The 26222-nt window shown below is 34.2% G+C and overlaps 2 protein-coding genes across 2 annotated transcripts; both read left to right on the top strand.

Annotated features, from left to right (window-relative positions):
* The first annotated feature begins 2828 nt into the window (after positions 1 to 2828).
* LOC124541857 (fatty acyl-CoA reductase wat-like) lies at positions 2829 to 18613 on the top strand. Its single transcript, XM_047119766.1, has 12 exons — positions 2829 to 2998; positions 3101 to 3108; positions 3181 to 3266; positions 3348 to 3470; positions 4315 to 4439; positions 7440 to 7598; positions 8171 to 8280; positions 9463 to 9530; positions 9802 to 9997; positions 10410 to 10590; positions 11134 to 11364; positions 18391 to 18613. Exons 1-12 carry the CDS (start codon positions 2829 to 2831, stop codon positions 18611 to 18613), a joined length of 1680 nt encoding a protein of 559 aa, XP_046975722.1.
* A 1905-nt stretch (positions 18614 to 20518) lies between these two features.
* LOC124541856 (putative fatty acyl-CoA reductase CG5065) lies at positions 20519 to 25999 on the top strand. Its single transcript, XM_047119764.1, has 8 exons — positions 20519 to 20771; positions 21111 to 21201; positions 21490 to 21612; positions 22735 to 22859; positions 24126 to 24284; positions 24607 to 24716; positions 25526 to 25593; positions 25787 to 25999. The coding sequence occupies exons 1-8, from the start codon at positions 20602 to 20604 to the stop codon at positions 25997 to 25999; spliced, it is 1059 nt and encodes a 352-aa protein (XP_046975720.1). The 5' UTR covers positions 20519 to 20601.
* Positions 26000 to 26222: the final 223 nt, after the last annotated feature.

The raw sequence follows: 26222 nt of genomic DNA, 5'->3' as shown, positions 1-26222 counted from the left end.
TAATCCTATTGATATGTTGATCATGTAAAAAATCTCGGAATTTAAATATTAATTTTGCACTAGTAACCACAAAGGAAAGGGTAGCTGATGATTAATTACTATTTTCAGCTATAAGAAAAACTATTTGTTTTTTTGGTACAGTTAATGAGTCCATCAGAGAAAAACTGGTGGAAATAGGCTCTAACTTGTGTTGAATTTGGATCTTTTCGATCTTGTAGACTTTATAATTTAATTGACGTAAGTTGTCCTTAGTAAGTGGTACCTTTAATAATTGTATCATATTATTATTATTATTTAAATTGAAAAAAAATTATTGCGTACTGCTAACATATTTTGTTCATAAAAATATATAATAATTATTATTTTTCTCATACTATAATTTATTATCTTTTAGAAACAAGCCAAATTTATTAATATGTATGTAGTAGCCTAGGCTGCTTAGAATTTCAAATTGTATTAATTACATTCCGTCAATTACGGCATCGGCCTTTGACTTTGACCCGGGAACCAAGTTTATTTCATTAATTATTAAATTAAGGGCTTTTGTTTACAACTAATATATCAGCTCTATCTTAAACGTATCTTAAGTTACTTAATACAAAATAACAAATCAACTTAGCCTCTTCTGCCGCAGAAAAGGATGCATTAAAACGTACCCAAAGCCTCTGTATTTCATTTAACCTCATCTTAGCACTGAGATGGCTCAGCGGTTAGAATGCGTGCATCTTAACCGATGATCGCGGGTTCAGACGCAGGCAAGCAGCACTTAATATTCATGTGTTTAATTTGTGTTCATAATTCATTCATGCTCGGTGGTGAAAGAAAACGTCGTGAGGAAACCTGAATTTGTCTAATTTCAAAGAAATTCTGCCACATGTGTATTCCGCCAACCCGCATTGGAAACCTTCTCCTCAAATGTACCGGAGGCCTTAACCCAGTAGTAGGAAATTTACAGGCTGTTGTTGTTTGTTACCTTATGCATTTCATTAATAAATGTTGAACATCTTCCAAAACTTAAAATTTTGTACAACAAGGCAAAGACGTACAGCGCTGTTGCCGAAGTGGTGATGACAACAGATTCTCCTCTCATCTTAAAGTCCTGATACACCGGAACTACACTTCACTCCGAAAGGGAACCACTCGTCCTGGCGTCCACTTGAAGTCGATACACTTTGTGACATAAGATTACTGTGAGCACCGCTACTTGGAGTTTACAGGGTGAATTATTCAAGATACCGAAACTATGTATCATCCTCACCACAGTCTCTGTGGTCTCCGTAAAAAAAGGGAAATCGTAAAGGGATTTAAGTATCTTATTCAATAAAGTTAATTATTTTTTAAATATAACTTGTTAGGTGAATTATTGATATTGTAAGGTTTAGTATCTTGCCAAATATATGATATGATGATGATGGTAATTGGAATAGTTGAGAAAACCTTAGGGATGATAGTCAAAACTCGATAGCTTTTGAGCTACGGAATGTTGATCGTTTTCTAAGAAAAATTTTGGGTTACGACCAATTTGACCACGTGTCAATTTTGTGCATTCTTATTTTTTTTATGGAATAGGTTGGCGGGCGTTCATATGGGCCACCTGATAGTAAGTGGTCACCATCACCCATAGACGATGATGCTGTAAGAAATATTAACTATTCCTTACATCGTCAATGCGCCACCAACCTTGGGAACTGAGATGCTTAAACATTAACTCACCCTTCAAACCGGAACACAACAATACTGCGTACTATTATTTAGCGATAGAATATCTGATGAGTGGTCGGTATCTACCCAGGAGGGCTTGCACAAAGCCCTACCACCAAGAAGTAACATTGATAAATCTATATCAAAATATTCTCTATTCTTAAAACAACTTACATGCTTTATTGTGATGTCACAGTATTGAATTAAATGCAAAGCCATTGGTTCCGAAATTATATAAACAGTAGTACTCAGTAGTAATTCTTGTTCTACATTTTAAATACAGCTATGTTTAACTAATATCTAATTATTCGTATTTTCGCTAAAATTCGAATCACTTAATCAACCTATGACATATATATATATGTAGATTTGTATTTTTAAATATTTATATACATTGTTATTTTACATAAATACACAAAATTAATAAAATTACAAACTTGCTTCACACTGGTTAGGCTCATGCGTCACATTATTATTGTGTATCAGTAAGAAAACGTGGTGAGTGTATATGTGTGGCATAAGAGTGAATATTTGTTTTCAAGACCTAAGATCTGCTGTAATTATAGTTATTTTAATTTTTTTCAATCGTTATAATATATTTTATAGAAACAATTCTCTTAAAGGAAATTAAATAAGTGTAGTTGGTGAACATATTAAGTTTTCAGTAATTGTGGGCATAGTTGATGTTTTTAAAATTGACGCCTAAAATTAAATACGAGATATTTTGACGATATAATCTGCAAAATATTAAAGACCTATTTGCGCAATCCAAAATAGGAAGTTAATTATTAAATTTATACACATGTTCATAAAATTGACTTATTTGTAATAAATGTTAATAAATTATCATTACAAAGGATAAAACGTTGGAATTTGGATTTTAATTTAAATAGTATTTATTATGAAAATGATGCATATAATTGTTTGAACATATTGCACTGGTTATAAATTCCGATTCACAAAAGCTACGCAGTTGATTTTAGAAATCCAGCACTAGTGGATTACCCTATAAAATATCTTTAAAAAAGCCTTCAACAAATTGTAGATGTTTTGACAATTTGTTTGGTATTGCGATAATTACGTACGCAATTTACTGAATTCTAGACATCATACATTGAGATCAAAAAATGAATCCAGAAATATCAATTGAAGAACAGGCATTGGAAAAAAGAAAAATCTTGAATGAAGCCATTTTAAGCGGCGATTCTCAAGTGCAGAAGTTTTACAATGATGCTGTAGTGTTCATCACGGGTGGGTCGGGCTTCATCGGCAAACAGCTGATCGAAAAATTGATGCGGTATGTACAAAAACACTGCACTGTAAATTGAAATTGTGCTGCAAATTGACTTAAAACTAGAGGCTAGCTTCAATGGCCTTACTGCTGAACCCAATTTGACAGTTCTTACCGTGAATCAGAAACAATTTCAAATCTTTGAAACTGAATTATGTCATAATTAGTTAATTTATTTTCTAGGTCAGCAAATATACGAAAATTGTATGTGTTGGTGCGTCCAAAGAAAGGAAAAAGCGTTCCAGAAAGAGTTCATAAAATTTTAGAGAATCCGGTAAGATAAATTTTATTTATCAATCTTCAATTCATCTTCGTTCCTGTCATGAAATTCCGCTCTTCTTCTCCAATTTTTCAGGTATTTACAATTCTGCGCAATGAAAAACCTAGTTTCGTGGACAAAATCGTGGGCATTGAAGGCGACGTGTCTGAGATAAATCTTGGTATTGGTGAAGAAACATGGAACACGCTTACCAATGAGGTACGATTGAATGTAATGATGATTAGTTTGAAACAGAACAATTAGCTGAATAGATCATGTGCGCCTTTTATTATTTGCCATCTAAGGTTAGCAAATGGGGCATCTAATAGGAAGTGGTCACCAATACTGAGGCGTTATAAAAATATTAACTATTCAAAACATTACTGAGCTTATAAAATTAAGGCGTCTAAGTAAGTTTTTTTTTTTAATAAATTTATGTCAACACGTTTCCTTATTCACTACAGTTGAAAATTGTTTTGGAACAATTAGCTTAAGCTGTTAAATTCTCTTTGTGACCATCTTAAGAGGTGAAGGTGAAGGAGGAAAATGAAATCCATATGATATATAATAGATCAGGTTTCCTTTTCAATATATAATAATTTAAGATTTAAGATTTTGATATTTCGAGCCTCGTTCAGTTCCGCGGTCAATGGGAAGGCAAAGCCAAATTGGCTTCAAAAAAGCTGGGTGTGCTCAGCAAGGCGAGACAGTAATTCACGTCAACCCATCGCTTAAAACATTACAAGGCGCAAATTCGGCCTCAAATGGAGTACTGCTCTCATCTCTGGGTGGGTGCTCCCCAGTACCAGCTCCTTCCATTTGACCGTATACAATGTAGAGTGGCTCGAGTTATCGACGATCAAGCCCTTTCCGATTTTGCGTAGAGATGTTGGATCACTCTGCATCTTCTACCGATTTTTTCACGGGGAATGTTCTGAGGACGGCAACGCCAAGCCCCCTGGTGTTGCAGATGACCATGGGCGGTGGTAGTCACTTTCCATCGTGTGAGCCTCCTGCTCGTTTGCCACTTATATCGTACAAAAAAAAAGATTTCTTTGTACAGGTAAACGTGATAATTCACGCGGCCGCTAGCATCAATTTTGCTGAAACTATCAAAACGGCGACCTTGATAAACATCCGCGGGACGAGAGAGATGCTGAAGTTTGCTAAATCTTGCGCGAATATCAAGTACGTAATGGATGAGATATCCTAGCAAAGTCAATCAATACTTATACTGTTTTTAAATCTTAAGTCATCATTCACCATTTCCTTAATATTTTAACAATTTATCAAATGACCGTTATCAAAAATTCCTTATATGAATATCAAATTATGACCGGTACTAATCTAGTCATCGCTCAATCAAGCATTTTAAAGACAGCAGTGATTGCCATCTTTCTTGTCAAGGCAGACCGGGTACGGACCTCGAGGCTTCCCTCCTTACCCGGGCTGGTCCTCCCCGGTAGCCTCAGCTACCACGTCATTTCCTTTTGAACCAGTGGGTCAGGGCCATTTAAGCCAGTTTTTAAAGATAGTAGTTTCATTTTTTTTTGCTAACAGATAAAGCCATAGATGGCGTCTGTGACATGTGTGTGAACTTAGCAGATCATTGTCCAGCAGATCACAATTAAATGTGAGTTCTGTTAGCATGCAGAAGAGTTCTATAGTTCCTGATAGTTTTTAGGAATAGTTCTTGCGTTTTTACCTTAAAAAAAATTTGTCGACGAAATGATCTGCTAACTTCTCGTAGCAGATCATTTCCAAGCAGATCAAAAATAAATAGGATATCTAAGCGCATATAGCTGAGTTCTATAGTTCCAGATACTTTTTAGAAATAGTTCCGGTGTTTTTACGGGGAAAATCGTGAAAAATAAAAAAAAATAGTAGGAACATAAAAGACTAAAAAAACCGTTTTAAACGTTTGAAAACATTTTTAAAAGTAGGAACTCTTTTGTTTCTGATATAAAATAATGATAAATATCAATTAAAACTCGTAATTAAGTTAAAACAAATATTTTACTGTCAGCAAATCATGGTAGAGCTATTAACTTAACGGAAAACAAAAATTCAATAGTTAAAACTTATAATAATCAACACTAAAGGCTAGAACTCCCTCCATTATCACAGACTTACAGACTACTGCGAGATCTGAAACAAAAAACTCATTTCAGAATCAGCAAATCATGGTAGAGCTGTTGAAAAGCCAATTTTTTGTTATATCAATGTAATTTACATTCTGATCGTGCCTGATGGCCTGAACTCTTTAGTTGCTGACACATCGGTATCAGAAATGTAATATGGAAGTGGTTCCGAGTCCAGAACTCGCATTAACGTACCAGCAGAACATGGTAGAGAAATAAAAAACATCATGATAGAGAAATTAAAACATTCGTAATATTTTATTTTATTCTATTCAAACTTAAGTCATCGCTAAAGGCTAGAACTCTTTCGTTTCTGACATATGGGTATCAGAACTGCGACATAGAATACTTTTCAGGACCAGAACTCGCATTTAAGTGCCAGCAGATCATGGTCGAAAAATTAAAAATTCGTAAAAATTCGAAAAATTCTTTTTAATTCTATTTCAAACTATATCATCGCTAAGGGCTAGAACTCTTTTGTTTCTTATGAATGGGTATCAGAGGTGCAACATAGAATACTTTTTAGGGTCAGAACTCGCATTTAAGTGCCAGCAGATCATGGTCATAAGCGATTATATAATTTCAAAATTAAAAATTGGTAAAAATTCGAAAAATGCTACTTAATTCGATTTGGAATTATATAATCGCTTATAGAACCACATTTGATATTTAACGCAATATGTGCTAATCAATAATTTTTAAAATAACGAATGAATGTTAAATCCCTTTTGCTTATTCTTATAATTTATATTATATCCATACTAAACAACAGAAAAAAGTGTGCCGCGCCGAGGACCGTTTATTTTGACCATGATCTGCTGGCACTTAAATGCGATTTCTGGACTCGAAAAGAATTTTAAGATGCAGTTCTGATACCCATGTATGAGAAACAAAAGAGTTCTAGTCTTTAGCGATGATATAATTTGAAATCGAATCAAGTAGAATTTTTCCAATTTTTACGAATTTTGAATTTTTTGACCATGATCTGTTGGCTCTTAAATGCGAGTTCTGGTCCTGAAAAGTATTCTATGTCGCAGTTCTGATACCCATATCTAAGAAACAAATGAGTTCTGGCCTTTAGCGATGATATAATTTGAAATCGAATTTTTCCAATTTTTACGCATTTTTAAATTTTTTGACCATGATCTGCTGGCACTTAAATGCGAGTTCTGGACTCAAAAAGAGTTCTACGTTGCAGTTCTGATACCCATATATCAGAAACGAAAGAGTTCTAGCCTTTAGCGATGATATAATTTGAAATAGAATTAAGAAGAATTTTTCGAATTTTTCATGTTTCGACCATGATCTGCTGGCACTTAAATGCGAGTTCTGGCCCTGAAAAGTATTCTATGTCGCAGTTCTGATACCCATATATCAGAAACGAAAGAGTTCTAGCCCTTAGCGATGATATAATTTGAAATAGAATTAAGTCGAATTTTTCGAATTTTCAATATTTCGACCATGATCTGCTGGCACTTAAATGCGAGTTCTGACCCTAAAAAGTATTCTATGTTGCATCTCTGCATTGCACCTCTGATACCCATTCATAAGAAACAAAAGAGTTCTAGCCCTTAGCGATGATATAGTTTGAAATAGTATTTAATTAGTTCCTACTTTTAAAAATGTTTTCAAACGTTTAAAACCGTTTTTTTAGTCTTTTATGTTCCTACTATTTTTTTTATTTTTCACGATTTTCCCCGTAAAAACACCGGAACTATTTCTAAAAAGTATCTGGAACTATAGAACTCAGCTATATGCGCTTAGATATCCTATTTATTTTTGCTCTGCTTGGAAATGATCTGCTACGAGAAGTTAGCAGATCATTTCGTCGACAAATTTTTTTTAAGGTAAAAACGCAAGAACTATTCCTAAAAACTATCAGGAACTATAGAACTCTTCTGCATGCTAACAGAACTCACATTTAATTGTGATCTGCTGGACAATGATCTGCTAAGTTCACACACATATCTGTGACGCGGTCACCATCATGATGGACTGAATATCCAAAAATCTTCAAGGACTTTTTTTTTAAATTAATAAATTGTAGGTCGGTAGTTCACGTGTCTACAGCCTACTCCAATGCTACGAAGAGTCGTGTCAAAGGCGAAGTGAAGGAGGACTTCTACGACAGTCCTATACATCCTGATGCGCTGATAAAACTTGCCGAGAGTCTTCCTGAAGATACTTTAACTGACATGATAACTCCGTGAGTATTTTTTACCTTATATACATATGCATCACAAAAACGAATGCACATTTGGACGAGATCTTGCCATAAGAGTATTGTAATTCATATTAAGAGTACAGTTTGTGATTGTGGTCACCAAGAAAATAGCCCAATATGTCAGTTTAGGCACTTGAGAATATCCAGCAGGAAAGCAAGAGAAATTCTAAATCCTCTTCCAGGTACAAATTTTCTGGCAATGGGATTTTAACACGTACTTGGTGGAAGGGCTTTGTGCAAGCCCGTCTGGGTAGGTACCACCCACTCACCAGTTATTCTACCGCCAAATAATTGTATTGTTTTGTTCCGGTTTGAGTGAGTGAGCCAGTGTAACTACAGGCACAAGAGACGTAACATCTTAGTTCCCAAGGTTGGTGGCACATTTACGATGTAAGCCATAGTAAATATTTCTTACAGCGTCATTGTCTATGGTTAATGGTGACCACTTACCATCAGGTGGCCCATATAGTCGTCCGCTAACTAATACCATAAAAAATATATATTCCGTATAGCTGGTATTTGAAATTATTTAAATGTAAGTTCCTTGTGTATAGGCTCACCCAAGATTGGCCGAACAGCTATACCTTCACGAAAACCGTTACCGAGGACCTCATAAGGCGTCACGCAAGGGACCTGCCTATTTGTATCGTTAGACCAGCTATAGGTATGCATGTTTAATATTATGATAGATATAAATTGGTAACTATTTTTAGTATATCGGAATCAACTTTAAGCCTTCTCAGAGTCCCGTGAATTCCCAGTCGGTCCCGTGAATTAGGTCTGTATATATGTAATTTGGTCCAAAATGCAGACATAAATCAGCTCTTAAGAAGAGAAAAAAACGCTTTATCATAATAATGAAAAATCTTATATTCCGCTATTTAAAAAAATATTCAAATACCAAATGAACAACGAAAAAAACCGTTCTGTTGATTATAAAATATGTCAAATCAAGAGCGAACAAACAATTAATATTATTGGTATTTGTTTTAAAACAATTCTAATTATAGAAAATACTAATAAATAATTTTCTTTATATTTCATACATGAAAATATTAAACAAAAATCTGCATTCTTATAGCGTCATTTTCATGACACAATATCTTAGCTGTATGCCAACGGATTTAAATAGTTTCCAGCAAATGTAAGGAATCCCTCGGGGGTCTATTTTTGATCTATTTCTCTTCCTCAGATACAAAAATTACTTACAATATCTGGTAGAATGAGATTGTATCGCCAATGATACCTTGTTAGTTTTTTAAAATAAAAATACGTCCAATGTGTCATTTACAAAATTAAATACAACAGAATTTGTTGATTTAACTTTAGATTGTAGATCTAATTTACTATGTGCCTAAAAGTATAAATTAAATATCTAGATATTGTGATATGCGCACTATTAATATGACATGCTATATTTTCAAATTTTCTTAACTAATGAAAGGTTGAAAAATCGCTTAAAAATGGAGTGGGGACTTTTGGGGAAATGTTATTATAAGATCTGTGTCCGAGACCTTGTACGCCTTTGAATTTAACAAAAAAAATATTGTAGCCTAAGTTACTCCCTATTATATCAGTTATCTGCTAGTGAAAGTCCCGTCTAAAGTGGTCCTGCTGTTCCAGAGATTAGCCGGAACAAACAAACAAAAAAGACCGACAAAAATGTAAAAAATGTTATTTTGTTATATGTACCGTGTATAAATACATATGCATTGAGTTAGAAAGGCGTTTTTTAATATTACAAACAGACACTATAATTTTATTATATGTATAGATTATAAACTTATTTCCCGTAATAAATTTCATAATATTTGATTTTTAAGTTAATGCTGTGTTCATTTTTCAGTGATAGCCGCGTTTGAAGAACCGACGCCTGGATGGGTCGATGCAAAAAATGCATTTGGACCGAGCGGGGTAAATACAATTAACATCATGTCTTAGCACATATATAACCACCCTTAAAAAGAAGGCGATTCTTGTTGTTAGAAAAAGGTCCATTTTGAACTTGTCTTATTTAAATATTACAAAGATCTGATGTATAATTCTAGAGACAGACAACGGAACTATTCCTATGGTAATGAACTTTCATTATGGTAATAAAATGTCACACATTCGATGCCAGATCAGGTGAACGATTTATATACTTACAATAAACAAACAATAATGGATACGAAACTATTTGTAGATGATACTTGGACCTTATATGGGTCTCACACACACATACATAGCAAATGATGAAACAAATTTGGATATAACACCCGTCGATTTAGTTAATAACGCTATAATAGCAGCGGCTTGGGAAACATATGAGAAATTCATAAAAGGCGACAAAAAAATTATCATATACGCAATTTCTGGCAAACGAAATCCTTTCAAGTGGGGTGAGCACTATTTAACATACTTTAGTATCTTCAAATCATGGAATTCGATCGAGGCAATTTTTGATAGCGACATTTGCCTTGGCTTAATCAGAGGAGGAAGGAGGCGTTTGAAAGTCACTCTCACTTTTGTTAAGTCCATTTTCATGATCTTAGCCCATTTCAGACTCAATCTCTATGTCAAATTTCATTCATCTGCATTTAATAGTTCAGGCAAGTTTGAGTAAAAACCATCTATCCATCTAACTTTCTGATTTCACTATTACATTCATCAAGACTTTGATAAGCGTTAATATTGTATAAAATGTAAAAGCAACTAAGAAAATCATGGACGCAAACATCCTAAACAGAAATAGATAAATAATGCCTCGGCTTTCTTTCTCTAAAGAATAAAGCACATTTTTCCAATTTTCAGGTCAGTTGATAGACGAAACATACAGGGCACAATACAAGTTACCGGCAAAAGACGCAATTTGGTACCGGTTTACTGTTCAGACTCGATGCAAATTTATTTATGTCTTTTTATCATGGCTGTTACATTATATACCGGCTCTTATAGTTGACTCTCTCTGCGTACTGATGGGAAAGAAACCAAGGTTTGTGTAAACATTATCTAACGTGTATATTGATCTATCTAACCCATACACCCCTATCCTGTCTTAGATATTCTCGCTAAAGTCACTGAGGATTAGATCTTGAGGTGAACCGTGTCGAATCTTATCGTCCTGATTCCTTGACTCTAAAATGGATACTCACAATTCCTAGATTGAGCCTTATGCTATTCGCCGTTCTTGATCTTGCTCTATTCTGGTTCAATGCTCTTCTTCCTCGCCTCCAGATGCAGTATGCGAATTTTAACTATTTGAAGTGTCTTAGGCACTGTTTTTGTTTTTATAAGTATTCTGAACCTCTCTCCCACTCTTTACTATAGTAAAACTCCATGTCAAAAATGCCGTGGACTCCGGCAAAAAACAATCACCTCATATTTAAAACTAGCACAAGACTTTCCAAATGAAACTATGACATGTCTGCTCTTGATCAAGTCGTAGGTTCGCCTAGAACAAAAACGGAATAAGTGCCATGAATACTCTGTGAATGAATCGATCTATTTTTCCATTATAAAAATATGACTCTTACAGACTACTCAAGGTATACAAATTAGCAGACACCCTCACTTCAGTGTTCGTGTATTTCACGACCAACGACTGGGTGTTCCACGACGGGAATACTCTCTCACTTTACAACAAGATGTCGGCCACAGACAAGCTGTTATATAACTGCGATATGTCGTCTGTAGATATGAAGAAAATGGTCTTTGTATTCTGCTATGGAATTATGAAATATATTGCCAAAGAAGAATTTGGAAAAACGTACGCGATGAAAAAACAGTTTTGGTTCAAGATAGCACATTACACAATATTTCCTTTATATGTTTACTCATTATATAAAATAGCGTTTATTGCGTTTGCGTTTATATACAATGCATTTATGTTTTGTATATATTTGTAACAGGTACAAAATTAATAGGAAGTTTAAATTTTAAGCAAAAATATAGAATAGTATTGTCGTAAATTTAAAATTAAACGTATTTCAGTAAGTTCTGCATAGTTTTATTTTAAAATAAGAAAGCTCCGTGTAGATGTGTACTTGCGTGAGAAGTTCTACTACGTAAAACTATAATACTCTCCTTATTAATAATAATACACTAATTATTATTAATAAAAATGTATTTTATACCACATAAAAAAATCAATTTTAAAGCATATAATATATAGTTTAAAAATTAAATATTATAAAAGATAAGATGAGATGTGAAAATATCTATTTCAAGCGACTTTACACTTAATTTGTAGCTAAGCAGCAAACATCAATAAATTATCTTAATGGATTGAATAATTTTTTTAAAAAAGAGTTCTTATTTCCTTGTTTTCTTTGTGAATAAATAATTTCTTCTATTTACGTTATAAATATCTAGTTTTAGATCTATTCCCTTAAAATACACCTCTGGACCATTTTATGTGATCTGTTATATATTTTATATTTTTATATTTTACAATTGACTCAACTGGACCCATCAATACCACATTGTATCATCATCATTTTAAATTTTGTGCACTGAATTTTTATCGTTTTTTTTTTAGCCTAAAATAATTATTGCCAAAATAATGTACTAAATCAAAGATACTAATAAGAAAAGATAAGTCATTTATGTGTATGAGGAATAGAAAAGATCCAAAAATTGTTCCTTGAAGGATCCCCAATGCTATTAAAAAACCGTTTTTCTTAAACGTTAAACCTCTTAAGATGAGACTCTCAGGCTTCATAGATATTCCTTATTACCTATAATACCTACGGCAATCGAGCGATTCCTCGTAACTCGAAATTGTTTTCTATGAAACAAATTATATCCGTTAAGCTATGCTAATAAGTGACTTGAAAGTATTTTATTTTAAATATTATGCTGAAGGTAGTAAGTATAAAGACCTACTTTTGTTGTGGTCTGAAGAACTACCAGATTCAAATGTTGGAATGACTTAATTATGTTTCATCAGATTAGAAAATTTATAGATTATTATACGTTAGAGTGGAGATGGCCCAGTGAGAGTCGAGATGGCCCAGTGGTGCATCTTAACCGATGATTGCGGGTTCAAATCCGGGCAAGCACCGCTGTTTCATGTGCTTAATTTGTCTTTATAATTCATCTCGTAATCAGCGGTGAAGGAAAACATCGTTGTGACAAATTTCATAGAAATGCTGTCACATGTGTATTCCACCAATCCGTATTGGAACAGCGTGGTGGAATATGTTCCAAACCTTCTCCTCAAAGAGAGAGGAGGCATTTAGCCCAGCAGTGGGAATTTACAGGCTGTTGTTGTTTTGTTGTTATACGTTAGACACGTTAGACACAACTTTTTAATACTGTTGCATTTTTTTAGTTTTTTCATGCAAATATCGTAAGTATTGAATTTATCACCGTTACAGAAATACAGTACATTTTAGTAGTATCTTAATGTCTAATATAAACCTAAAGATTATAAGAAACCCTATAAGATCTCACTGGCGTTTACAGTGGTAAAATAAAAGTTACTCTTCATTCTATCAGAGCTGTCTAATATAAACAATGCCATAAAGCATTGGGTCTTACAAAATGACTTATCCATATTTAGGTCTTTAATAATGTTAACTGGCTACACAGGTTTTTGTTATTTTTCGTTTGACACAGTTTAATTGTATTCTAGAATGGTCTTAATTAGTGAGTACGATAATAAAATCCTTTGACATCGTTACATTTGTTTGCTTTTCAACATTAAACTATCACATTATCTTACATTATTTTATCAATACGACAGATTTGAACAAAACGGACCTAATTTTTTTTTTCAAAAGCTGCGGCAATAGCCCATTCACTATTTACTAATTTACTTTGGTGAAATGGAAATTTGGAGCTGCGTCAGTTATCTCTACCATTTTCACAATTATGATTTTTTCTCGTGTGCCTTAATATTCACTCTTTAATTTTTTACTCTTTAATTTTTTATAGTTAATGATTTAGCTAAAAATCACATTTTCACCTAACCCAACAACAGCCTCTTAATTTCCCTCTATTGAGCTAAGGCCTCCTCTGCCTTTGAGGGGAAGGTTTCACATACTGTACGCTGTTCGAATGTGGCAGAATTTCTATGAAATTCGACACATGCAGGTTTCCTGTTTTCCGCGCTCGAGGTGAATCATAAACACACTTGGTGGTAGGGCTTGCACATCCGCCTGAGTAGGTACCACCCACTCATCAGATATTGTACCGCTAAACAACAAGGGTGAGTGAGCCAATGAAACTACAGGTACAATGGACATAGCATCTTAGTTCCCAAGGTTAGTGGCGCATTAATGATGTAAGGAATACTTAATATTTCTTACAGCGTCAGTGTCTATGGGTTATGGTAGACACTTACCATCAGGTGGCCCATATGCTAGACCGCCAACCTATACCATAAAAAAAGAACATAAATTAAGCATATGAATTTTCAGTCTCTTTTACCTAACTCACTAAGAGTAATTTACGTCCGTTTTTCACTGACTGATTCATACAATCCCATCTCTGATACCTTCTTATAGGTGAAAATACAAATGAAAATCCTCTATTCAATTTCTTTGTGTTTAAATTTCATCAGTTCCGTGACGTCATCAGTGTTGACAGTGCGATATTAATATTCAGATTCTGAGTTGTTCTACATTATTCACATATTACTAACATTATTTACATAATCGTGTCGTAGTTTAAAGGTCCTATGTTATACTCAAATTATGTAAATGTACTTTACAATTATAATAAATAAAACATATCAATTCAAACGCAACATTAGACACTTCAAACGTTTTTCGATACATAACAATCCCTTGAGGAAATGTCCAATTTAACTAAGCGACAAAAATATTGTACACAATACACATTTAGGAATTCTCAAAGATTTCTTTGCTTTTTCTTTTTCTTTGGTATAGGTTGGCGGACGAACATATGGGCCACCCGATGGTAAGTGGTCACCATCACCCATAGACAATGAAGCTGTAAGAAATATTAACTATTCCTTACATCATCAATGTGCCACCAACCTTGGGAACTAAGACGTTATGTGTATATTGTAATAAATTTAATATATAGTAAATTTAAAAGGGCTATAAAGACTAATTTATTAAATCAATCTTATTCATTAAAATATACTTTTTAGAAAACGCCTCGAATTAGGATCGGGTTATGAATACTAATTATTGTAAAGAACAGCATTGTAAATCTGTTTGAAAAGACCAACTTTGCGAGTTTCTTGCCGTTTGTTCTCGACGGAGTATGCTTTCCGAAACGGTGGTAATATTTAAATATTGACCATTAATTCACAAACACTTCATTGTGAAATTTACTTGAATGAAATTGATTTGTTTTAATTACGTATTGTGTTTGTTACATCGTGTGACAAGAGTAACCTTAGCCTTCAATACGGTGTTATGACATTTGATTCTATATCATAATTTATATCATATTACTATTGCTTTAAATTACTATAAAATCAGTGATAATCATTGTATATGCACTAGAAGTAAGGATAAACTTATAACGCCAAGTTTCCGACTCCGCAAAGTCAATGGATCCTTCTTGGGGCAAGGTATCAAGGTATCAAGGTATATAGGATTGAGCTGTCATTATAAAACAATTGGACGATAGCGGGGTATTGTAACAAAAGATAGAGAGATTGAAGCATCATTGTAAAACGATAATATTCTTTTGGCCATTCCGAACTACTGCCATATCGCCATGTTTCCAAGTAGGCGTTCCCTCATCAAGGACACCGCGGATGTCACGTGCTCATTACGTCAATTTGACAGACCTCGCTCAAGCTTCCAGCCTGACGTTGCCAGAGTACCATAAATAGTCCAAATAAATCATTAGTATTTTCATATATACAAATTACTAGACCGTACCGACTTCGCGCAGGTAGACAAAGTCTTTTTTTTATATTTTTACCTTTTCATTATATGTTTTTCGACTTATTTACACAAAAACCTTAATAAACGATATACCCGAATCGTCCTTATGAATCCCTCTATCAATTAGTGAAAACCGCATCAAAATACGTTCAGTAGTTTTTCGCGAACATACAGACGCGCCCGGGGACTCTGTTTCATAACATGTACCTAGTAAATATTATTTCTTTTTGTTATGTTATGTTTGGTAAGTGAAAATTCATGACGCAATTTTTTTTTCAGCCAGATAATTGAATCTGTTGTGTTATTTTAAAAATCTACGCATACAAAGGGACAGTTAGTCAGCGGTAAGCGACTTTGTTTTATACTATGTAGTGACGTTAACTGAATTAATTTTTATTTGTATTTTTCAATGGCAATAACTTTTTTTTATGTAATAGCTTTGCGGATGAGCATATGAGCCACCTGATGGTAAGTGGTCACCATCCCCAATCACAATGACGCTGTCAGAAATATTAACTATTAATTACATCGTCAATGCGCCACCAACCTTGGGAACTAAGATGCTATGTCCCTTGTGCCTGTAGTTACACTGGCTCACTCACCCTTTCATCCTCGGGAGCATACCGAAAAAAATTACGGTGCGTTAAAGGGGGAGGGGGAGGGACGGGGAGCTCAAAAATCTTCAAAAATTGCGTTACGTCATACTTGAACGCTCCCAGAGGTAAATGAAGACCTCGTTATCAGATCTTAATTATATATGTAGATGTAATGTCGTATGAAACGCAAGTAACATTTACTCCAAGCAACAAGACTTCTACCTGTGTTGATAATTTGTTTTGTAAATATATATAATGTATTGTAATTAATGTGTTCTGTCAAATATAAACAATTTAAATTAATTAACAATTATAAATACTTTAACTTCTAACCACTCTGGTCAAATGATTTCCTTTTAATTACAAATAAAAAAAATATAGAGGCCAGTAACGGATGATAAATTAAACTGTTTTAAAGATAACATGACGAAACAAGATCCAAATGCACATTATGATATTTCTTTTGAATGAATACTAAAATAATTTAATATCTTGTAATTTAATGTAAAGTCAAAAGATCATATGACTTGCAAGAAATTGATAAAGCAAGCCATAATCCAAAGGGACACCTTAAAGCGAGTAACTAATACAGCCAAAACTAAACACTCTCCTACACAGCTGCTAAAATAATGTATACAACAACAACAGAACAACTGGGCTAAGAACAGAACAGCTGGGCTAAAGGCCTCCTCTCCCTTTGAGGAGAAGGTTTGGAACATATTCCACACAGCTGCTAAAATAATGTATACAACAACAACAGCCTGTAAATTCTCACTGCTGGGCTAAAGGCCTCCTCTCCCTTTGAGGAGAAGGTATGGAACATATTCCACCACGCTGTTCCAATGCGGGTTGGCGGAATACACATGTGGCAGAATTTCTATGAAATTTGTCACATGCAGGTTTCCTCATGATGTTTTCCTTCACTGCTGAACACGAGATGAATTATAAAGACAAATTAAGCACATGAATCAGCGGTGATTGCCTGGGTATGAACCCGCAATGATCGGTTAAGATGCACGCGTTCTAACCTCTGGGCCATGTCGACTCTCAGTTAAATTTCTCTTTTGAAAATAAAGTTCTCAGGTATATGCATATTTTTTAAGTATTGGTAAGAACTTGCAAATAATATAATCAATAGCTGTAACAGTACCCAAATACTAACGTAACGGCAAAACTCAAATGATACCAACGCGACCTCATCTTTAGTTCTGGATCATACAGACTCTAATTAAATCACTACTGTTACAAATTCCCTGCGTTCTAATACTACTGGTTGGAATGGCATATTATCCTCGTTTCTAAAGAAATATTCAACCATTCTAGCTCCCATTTTGTGTCTCATATTTAACCTTTGCTATAAGATTGATGTATTTCCTACCTCACTTAAAAAGTCTGTCATTTATCCAGGATCTGACGGATGCTTTGCTAATAGTTACCGACCTATCGCAGTTCTGAATGCCCTATTTAAGGTACTCGAACGTATCGTTAATAATAGACTAGTCAAATACCTCGAAAATTTTAATTTGCTATCAAAATAACAATTTGTCTTTCGCAAAAATAAACCTAATAATGACGCTGTTCTAAATTTCATTAATCATATCGTGCAGAATCTAGATCAAAATAAAAAGACTCTTACTGTATTTCTGGATCTTATGAAGGCATTCGACACCATTCCAATAAACTCTTTCTTAGTCAAACTTGAAAAAGTAGGTGTTAGGGGACTACAATTAGAACTTTTTAAAAATTATTTAACATATCGCTCACAGGTAGTCGGGATAGATAGAAGTAATAGTGATGAATTACCGATCCATTACGGCGTTCCACAAGGAAGCATTTTAGGTCCTACTATGTTTTTTGTATTTAACTATGATCTATGTAACCTTGATATCCCAAATGCTAAAATTGTATCTTTTGCTGACGATACTGAAATACTGATGCAGATTCTAGGCTTGAACTTGAGCATATGGCACAAACTGGATTAATAAATAAATGAAATCTTAAATGTAGGCTTTATGTTCACACGCTCCCCCTTAATACCTCAAACACTAATATTATTACTTAGTCAATTACTTCTGCGTCAAAACCAAATCTACATATAACCATTAAAGCTCACAACTGTAATTTACAAACACAATCTATTTATCAATGTCCTAATATAACGTCAGTGGATTGTACAAAGTAACAGGGCATAATTATAGATAAAAATCTCAATTTCAAGGAACATATCAACTTAACTACAAACAAAGTTCGATTGTGCGACTGTGTGCCGTGCTTCCTCTTGACCCAGATACTCAATTGAGGACGAATCGCCTCCACTATCACCAGGCCCACCTTGGGAGACCCCAGGTCCTCCTCCCATCGGAAGAACAGGGTTTGCTGGGCTAGAGCCCTAATCTGCCCGATCTCCACGGACCCTGGATGGTTGCCGCAGTCCCTCGCCCCGACTCAGATCCGGTACACTTCCGCGAGCATCTCCGCCTCCGCCGGAGCTCCCAAGGCGGATCGCACGCGAGAAGTGTCGCCGCAGTCCACGACAAATACCCTCTGATGCCCCTCAAATTTGAATATGACCTTCAAACTGAACTGCCCTATTTAATCTCTTTTTAATGAATAAAGATGTATTATCATTTTTATAATTTAATGTAATTTTTAAAATTAAATCATTTTATGATGCTAGAAAATTTGAAATAAAAACATCATATATAAATTTGCTCCGTATATAGCAGTAATTTTTAAGAAGAGTTTGTTCAGGGGTTTGTTAAAACGTCGTAATTTTTTGTATCTTTTAAAGACTTTAAAACAGAAGCGATCCAGTTATGAATAATTACAGGACTATTTTTATACCCTCCTCTTTCAAGACAATATTTTAAAAAATATTGTAAAAAAATTTAAAATATACCCATTTCGATATAGGTATATTTTAATGTTTATACTGAGAAATTCATTTTTACGAGAGGTCGACAGTAGGACAACTGATGCCGGAATAGAACTTCTTAAAATATTTACGATGCTTGAAAAAATTACAGTATGTTATTGGAGTACTCTGTGATATCTATAAAGCATTTGATTGTGTAGAACGCGCACCGTTTCTATATCCCTAAGCTCAATTATATTGAATTAATATTTAATTCTAATCTTGTTACTTTGAACATAGGTGAAATAATTCAACAAGTTTTCACTAATGGAATAAAATCTTCTGAATATATGCTAAAAATAGGTGTTCCACTAAGACACATTTTGGGTTTTTTTTTCTATTTCTGATATAAATGATATTCATTTTAAAGTAATTTGTGATACACAATTGTTTGGTGATAATACTTCACTATTTTTAATTAACTATATAAATAGTTCACTATCATACACGATTGGTAATTTCACCTTTATTGCTCCAAAACATATACAACATAGTCCCTTTATAAAACCAATATTTTTTTTAAATGTTATAGGGGGCAAACGAGCAGAAGCGCCTGGACATGGAAAGTGGTTACCACCGCCCATGGACATCTGCAATACCGCGGGGCTTGCAATTGCGTTGCCGGCCTTTAGGTTGTAGCGTTGTAGTCCTCATTAATGGTAGTAATTTTAAAAATAAAACAATTCCAAAATAAGGACACATTTTTTCAAACAAGTTTTATTGAAACAGAAAAATAACGTCACTAGGTCCATGAGACATGGATCGCTTTTCGTAATGCCCAGCGTAATTTCACTCTTTAATCACGGAAATCTGATGATTTGCTGATTTTCTGTCGCATCGTAACTTGATTTACAGTCAAGGAATTCATCTAAGTTTGAAATACATATAGTATCTGGTACATAACGTCAGTCATTTTTCTGTTTGATAAGCAAAATCTTCATTTGTTCTGCTATTTCTTCTTCTTTATGCAAAGTCGCAGTCGCATTTAAAGGTCTGGCCTTGGGACCACAGAGTAGTGGAGGCCCTAGACCAACAGGAGCGTGGAAACCTTTACAATCATATTATAGATTGATAAGATCATTTATTTATTCAGGCCCCAGTGCAGTTGCCCTGGTTGCCCTTCCCTACATCCGATCCTGAGAACTGCTTCGTGATATCATGTGTTTTATTACAGACAGAGGTGGATTCCTCCCATACTCTCATCCGAGGAGTTAGCGAATCCAACATGATCGGAGAAAACTCAGTCTCAGACACAAAAGCACATATGCACTTCATTCGGAATTTGTATTTGAAATAGATTGATTTTTAATTAAAGTCTATTTATTATTTATAACGATAGGTCGATTATATTAGCATTTGAATATATTTTAAATAAATGAACAAATATTAATAAAATTATGTATTTACTTTAGAATTATTTGAACTATATGCACTTGCTATAAATTCTAATTCATATATCAACTTCTTGTTGTAAGTGCTAGACCTGCAGAAGTAAAATACTCTCTAGAATCTCCTTAAAGAGAGTTTTAACATATTGTGGGTGTTTTGAGATTACCTTAGGTATTGTAACCATTGTCATTAACTTAGCAAAATAATTAATTCTATTTGAGAAATTCAAAAAAATGAATCCAGAAATAGCAATTGAAGAACAGTCATTGGAAAGAAGAAAACTCTTGAACGAAGCCATTTTAAGCGGCGATTCTCAAGTGCAGAAGTTTTATGATGATGCTGTGGTGTTCGTCACGGGTGGGTCGGGCTTCATCGGCAAACAGCTGATCGAGAAATTGATGCGGTATGTACCAAATAAACATTGCAATGTAAGTTTAAATGCCACTATTTCCGAGACTGTAAACTTAAACATATCAAAGTGATCACGAAACTATCTCTTTAATAATCATTGAGTTTCAGACTGGCACATATAATTTCTAAAAACTATAATTGAGTGTGTGAATCCATCTTTGAGCACTAGGAATCTATATGTTGGATTTTTTATAAAAAAAATAAACCTCTTCGTCTAGGGGCCTTATATGGCAGCAGTTTCCACGGTTCTGCTGGCAAATCCAATTTGACAGTTCTTGTACCGAGGACAGTGAATGGTGTAATTATCATTTTATGTATCATTTATTTCTAGTTCAGCGAACATAAGAAAACTGTATATATTGGTGCGACCGAAGAAAGGAAAAAGCGTTTCAGAAAGAGTTAATAAAATTTTAGAGAATCCGGTAGGTTAAATTTTATTTATCAAATTTCATGCATTACATTTAGCTGTCTTCAAATTAATTCATTTAAGAATATTTCGAAAAAGTCCTCTCTCTACATAAACATTAATTAGACCTTAATTATTCGTTACTTTGCTTGTGAGCTATTATACTATAGGTATATAATGTTCCTTAGTCGCGTAATCTTGTCATACTGACCTTTATATCGGTAGCTAGCAAAACTAACAAAACGTAATCAATACCATGTTTGCCTAAAATAAGAATTGAATTTTATATTAAAAAAAATTTCAGGTATTTAAAATTCTTCGCAATGAAAAACCTAGTTTCGTGGACAAAATCGTGGGTATTGAAGGCGACGTCTCAGATATTAATCTTGGTATTGATGAAGATACATGGAATACGCTTACCAATGAGGTACGATTGATTATAATGATGAATAGTTTGAATCAAAAGAATTAACTGAATAGATCATATGCAGGATCACATGCTTTTATAAGTTGACAAGCAAAAGGCCATTGGCAAGGAACAGGAAATGGGCACCAATACTAAAGCGTTAATAAAATATTAACTATTTAAAAATCAACTTAATTCTTTAGTTACATTTTTGTTCACATGTCTCTTTATTCACAGTAGAAAGTTGTTTTGAAACAATTTGCAAAAATCTCTAAAAAATTCTCTGTGACCACCTTGACGGATAGATGGAGATGGGAAGAGAGTGAATACAATAAGTAAATAAGGGTTCTTTTTCAATACACAAAATATTTTTTTTATTAACATAAGAATTAATAACATTAAATACTAGTAAATACATAATTACATACTAATACTATTGTAATTTCAATAGTTCGGGATGGTCAAAATAATATTATCGTTTTACAATAATGCTTCAATCTCTTATTTTACAATATCTTTTGTTAGAATGCCCCGCTATCATCCAATTGTTTTGTAATGACAGCTCAATCATATTTAAAATAAGAAATAGTGTTACATGCCAGTATTTAATGCTATGCCATATAAAAAATATTAAATACAGTTTTACAAATTATTGATCAATTATTTACAATAATAATATATAATAAAGTAAATTCAATAGCCCCTGCTATATTCATAATATGCAATAGCAATGTGATATAAATTATGATATAGAATCAAATGTCATAACACCGTACTGAAGGCTAAGGGTACTCTCGTAATACTACATATAAAAATATGAACTAATACTAGTTACTATATAAATCTTGACCTCTGGAATGGTAGCAAGAAAGCTAGCAGTATTGCCCGTTGAATCGCAATTCCGATCCTCTGGGCAAAAAACGAACCCCTTCTGTCACCAGTGCAGGTAACAAGGAGAGGTGTTATACTTTTGATGAAGCTTTTTTCACAACTAGTCTAAAAGCCAAGGGTTTCGACAGTAAATGGAACAAAAAGTAATATCATATAAGACCCGAATATTTAGATCTTTTTTTTCTTCGGTTTTGTCCGCAGCGGCACGGTTTCTTAAAATATACAAAATTTATTCAATATTGGTTTGTACAGGTAAATGTGATACTTCACGCGGCCGCTAGCGTCAATTTTGCTGAAACTATCAAAACGGCGACCTTGATAAACATCCGCGGGACGAGGGAGATGCTGAAGTTTGCCAAATCTTGCGCGAATATCAAGTACGTAATGGATGAGACATACTTGCAAAGTATATCCTGTTTTTCCTGTGTTTGAATCAATGTGTGTTACTTGGTGGTGGTTTGGGTAGGTACTACCCACTCATCAGTTATCCATCCATCCATCAGCCCATTTCCGTCCACTGCTGGACATAGGCCTCTTCCATTGCACGCCACTGAGATCGTTCTTGGGCTACTCGCATCCAGCTCCTGCCAGCCGTCTTGCGTAAGTCGTCACACCGCCGTGCCCGAGGTCGTCCTACACTACGTTTGGCGAGACGCGGTCTCCACTCTAGAACACGTTTCCCCCAACGGGTCTCATCAGTTATTCTACCGCCAAATAACAGTCAGTATTGTTGTGTGCCGGTTTGAAGGGTGAGTGAGCAGTGACATTTTTTTAAATTTGGCAACAGAGGCATTTTGAACGCTTTCTGGGATCCTGTTGTAAAACCGTATACATTGCCCCACAAAGGAGTTACTGACTCTACGCAGTCGAGTAACAGGAGTAACAAGTTTGTGTTTGTTCCTTGTACCAATGTTATGAGTATCACATTTTCTCATGAAATCATTAATATTTTTTCGTACATACATAACATTAGAGAATATATATTGAGAAGCAACAGTCAATATCTTGATTTCTTTAAACTTATTCCTTAACGATTCTTTAGCTCCTAGGTTATAGATTGCGCGAATAGCCCTCTTCTGTAGCACAAATATGGTATGGATAGCGGCTGCATTGCCAGCTGCATTGCTCTCCATTAAGGAGAGGGCTTGCAACATATTCAACCACGATGTTCCAATGCGGGTTGGTGGAATGCACATGGGGCAGAATCTCGATTAAATTAAACACATGCGGGTTTCCTTACGATGTTTTCCTTCACCGCTGAGCACGAGATGAATTATAAAGACAAATTAAGCACATGAATCAGCGGTGCTTGCCTGAATTTGAATCTGCAATCATCGGTTAAGATGCACGCTTTCTAACCACTGGGCCATCTCGACTCGATATTCCCTCATTTATTAATATTCCCTATATAATGCAAAGGGATTTGAGAAACTAGCTATACAATAACTGTAAACGGACTGTTTTTAATCAAGCGTTTGAAAGACAATAGTATTAATATTTTAAGTAACAGATAAAGTAATACATGGCTTCTGAAACACGGTCATCAAGATAACTCACACGTCCTCGTGTGAAATACCAAAAATAAGGATAATGAGTGCTGAAACACTTAAAGGCACTTTTTTAATAGGAATAATAATCCATAGGTCGGTAGTTCACGTGTCTACAGCCTACGCTAACGCTACAAGGAGTCGTGTCAAAGGTGAGGTGAAGGAGGACTTCTACGACAGTCCTATACCTCCTGACGCGCTGATAAATCTTGCTGAGAGTCTTCCTGAAGATACTTTAACTGACATTATAACTCCGTGAGCACATTTTTTTACCTAATATATGTACATATGTATAAAAAGAGTGTATGCTTATTTTGTACGAGATTTTTTTATAAGAAAGTATTTTCCGAAATTCACCGCCAACAGCATTTTGAACGTAAATTTTGTAATAGAAGTAATCATGAAAATAAAAGTTGGTTTGGAAACCTGACACAATCCAACCAGTAGGAAAGCAAGAGAAATTCAAAATCCTCTTTGTGAAAGTTTCCAGGCGATGGAATTTTAACACATAAATATTAAACATTATTTATGGCATATATGTATGTGTAATAATTTAAACGAGAGGTTCTTTGTATAGGCTCACCCAAGATTGGCCGAACAGTTACACCTTCACGAAAGCCGTTACCGAAGATCTTATAAGGCGCCAGGCAAGAGAACTGCCTATTTGTATCGTGCGACCCGCTATAGGTATGTATACTATATGATTCATTGATTTTATTAGTTTTTAAAAAGCAACTTTAAGCCTTCTCTTCAAATATGTTCTTTGTCCACGACTTTTGACTTTTTTATCAAAATCAAAATCAAAGTATACTTTATTCAAGTGGGCTTTTACAAGCACTTTTGAATCGTCATTTAACAATTAAGTGAAGCTACCACCGGTTCGGAAAGTAGATTCTACCGAGAAGAACCGGCAAGAAAATCAGTAGTTACTCTTTTTCAACATTTAAAAAAATACAGTCATGTTAGTTAATTTTTAAGTTAATACAATTATTAAATTTACTACAGAACAAAAAAAAGAAAAACAATACCTTCTAACATTACTGGTATTTGTTTTAAAACTGTTTTAAATCTGGAAAATACTAATAAATAATTTTCTTCTATATACAAAAATGTTAAGCAAAAATCTGCAATTTTATGACATGACATCTTAGTTTTAGCATGCAAACGCATTTCAATTATTTCCTGTAAATGTAAGGGATCCCTCAGGGGTCTATTTTTGATCAAGGTTTCTTCCTTGCTTACAAAAATCATTTATAGGAAACAAAATAATATGAGATGGGTTTGCTAATGGGGTATCCCATTAGTTTTGAAAATAAAAAATGAATTGAAGCGATCAGGCTGTTTGTTGGCTCGTCATTGTAAACGTACATTCCTGAGAAATCAGAAAACACCCTTTAAGTTTGTTAATAAAACAATAGATAGAATTTCGAAAATCAATAACGGTATTATATTGAATAACGATATTTGAGTTTGATTGTTAAATTGTTAATTTGCAGTGATAGCCGCGTTTGAGGAACCGACTCCTGGATGGGTCGATGCAAAAAATGCATTTGGACCGAGCGGGGTAAATATAATTAAAACTACTGTTACATTACTTAATTTTTTATAATGATCACTTGTTGGTTTTGTATCTGCTCTTGTTTTAGAGCTCAGACACATGTACGAATACAAAAATTAACAACTATATTGTATCACTGATATCAAATAAACTTATCCCATATCCGAAGGCACAATAATGTATATAAAACTATTTATAGATGATACTTGGACCTTACATGGGAGTTACACACACATACATAGCAAATGATGCAATAAATTTGGATATAACACCCGTCGATTTAGTTAATAACGCTATAATAGCAGCTGCTTGGGAAACATATGAGAGATTCACAAAAGGCGACAAGAAAATTAACATATACGCAATTTCTGGGAAAAGAAATCCTTTGAAGTGGGGTAAGAATACTTTTTAATGATATCTTGAAATCATGGAATTCGATCGAAGGTATTTATGGATAGCAACATTTATATACGAATACAACTAATTCGACCCTGGCTTCACCAGAGGAGGGGCGTTTAATAGTATCACTTGTGTTAAGTGGTTTTGCTTAATCCATTTTAGACCTATGTCAATTTAATTTTGGATCCGTTCAGCTCAATCGAGATTGATTATATAAAACATTCGCCCTTCCAACT

The sequence above is a fragment of the Vanessa cardui genome, chromosome 29, assembly GCF_905220365.1.
Source record: "Vanessa cardui chromosome 29, ilVanCard2.1, whole genome shotgun sequence".
Classification (NCBI taxonomy): domain Eukaryota; kingdom Metazoa; phylum Arthropoda; class Insecta; order Lepidoptera; family Nymphalidae; genus Vanessa; species Vanessa cardui.
The sequence above is the reverse complement of the archived record's forward strand: the minus strand, read 5'-3'. Positions and strand labels throughout refer to the sequence as shown.

Excerpts from the sequence above, each read along its gene's own strand:
- LOC124541857 (XM_047119766.1), top strand. The coding sequence starts at position 2,829 with ATGAATCCAGAAATATCAATTGAAGAACAGGCATTGGAAAAAAGAAAA. Across the intron at positions 3,471-4,314 it reads GGAACACGCTTACCAATGAG|GTAAACGTGATAATTCACGC; the intron begins GTACGATTGAAT and ends TTCTTTGTACAG. Across the intron at positions 4,440-7,439 it reads AAATCTTGCGCGAATATCAA|GTCGGTAGTTCACGTGTCTA; the intron begins GTACGTAATGGA and ends AATAAATTGTAG.
- LOC124541856 (XM_047119764.1), top strand. The coding sequence starts at position 20,602 with ATGAATCCAGAAATAGCAATTGAAGAACAGTCATTGGAAAGAAGAAAA. Across the intron at positions 21,613-22,734 it reads GGAATACGCTTACCAATGAG|GTAAATGTGATACTTCACGC; the intron begins GTACGATTGATT and ends TGGTTTGTACAG. Across the intron at positions 22,860-24,125 it reads AAATCTTGCGCGAATATCAA|GTCGGTAGTTCACGTGTCTA; the intron begins GTACGTAATGGA and ends AATAATCCATAG.